The 709-nt window shown below is 39.4% G+C and overlaps 1 protein-coding gene across 1 annotated transcript in view; it reads right to left on the bottom strand.

The window, feature by feature from the left end:
* Nucleotides 1–332, bottom strand: part of LOC138945918 (ABC transporter H family member 2-like) — a 630-nt gene extending 298 nt beyond the window's left edge. The window contains exon 1 of the mRNA XM_070317436.1: nucleotides 1–332. This exon is cut by the window's left edge and continues 298 nt beyond it. Coding sequence (XP_070173537.1) covers nucleotides 1–332 — 332 coding nt within the window.
* Between the last annotated feature and the right edge of the window lie 377 nt (nucleotides 333–709).

Genomic DNA, 709 nt, shown 5'->3' with positions numbered 1-709 from the left:
GAGATATGTGTTGTATTGTTGGTGTGGTTAGAGATATGTGTTGTGATGTTGGTGTGGTTAGAGATATGTGTTGTGATGTTGGTGGTGTTAGAGATATGTGTTGTATTGTTGGTGTGGTTAGAGATGTGTGTTGTGATGTTGGTGTGGTTAGAGATGTGTGTTGTGATGTTGGTGTGGTTAGAGATATGTGATGTGATGTTGGTGTGGTTAGAGATATGTGTTGTATTGTTGGTGTGGTTAGAGATGTGCGTTGTATTGTTGGTGTGTTTAGAGATATGTGATGTCGGTGTGGTTAGAGATGTGTGTTGTGATGTTGGTGTGGTTAGAGACATGTGTTGTGATGTTGGTGTGGTTAGAGATATGTGTTGTATTGTTGGTGTGGTTAGAGATATGTGTTGTGATGTTGGTGTGGTTAGAGATATGTGTTGTTGGTGTAGTTAGAGATATGTGTTGTGATGTTGGTGTGGTTAGAGATGTGTGTTGTATTGTTGGTGTGGTTAGAGATATGTGTTGTGATGTTGGTGTGGTTAGAGATATGTGTTGTATTGTTGGTGTGGTTAGATATATATATATATATATATATATATATATATATATATGTCTTGTGTAGTTGGTCAGCTTAGGGATCATTATGTGTTGCGCTGCTGGTTCAGCCAAGATTCGACCATGCCATGTTCAGTATAGACGGATGCGTGTCAGGCTGTCGAGA

This window comes from Littorina saxatilis, linkage group LG13 (genome assembly GCF_037325665.1).
Source record: "Littorina saxatilis isolate snail1 linkage group LG13, US_GU_Lsax_2.0, whole genome shotgun sequence".
In the NCBI taxonomy this organism is placed as follows: Eukaryota; Metazoa; Mollusca; class Gastropoda; order Littorinimorpha; family Littorinidae; genus Littorina; species Littorina saxatilis.
This window is presented reverse-complemented; position numbering and strand designations above follow the sequence as displayed.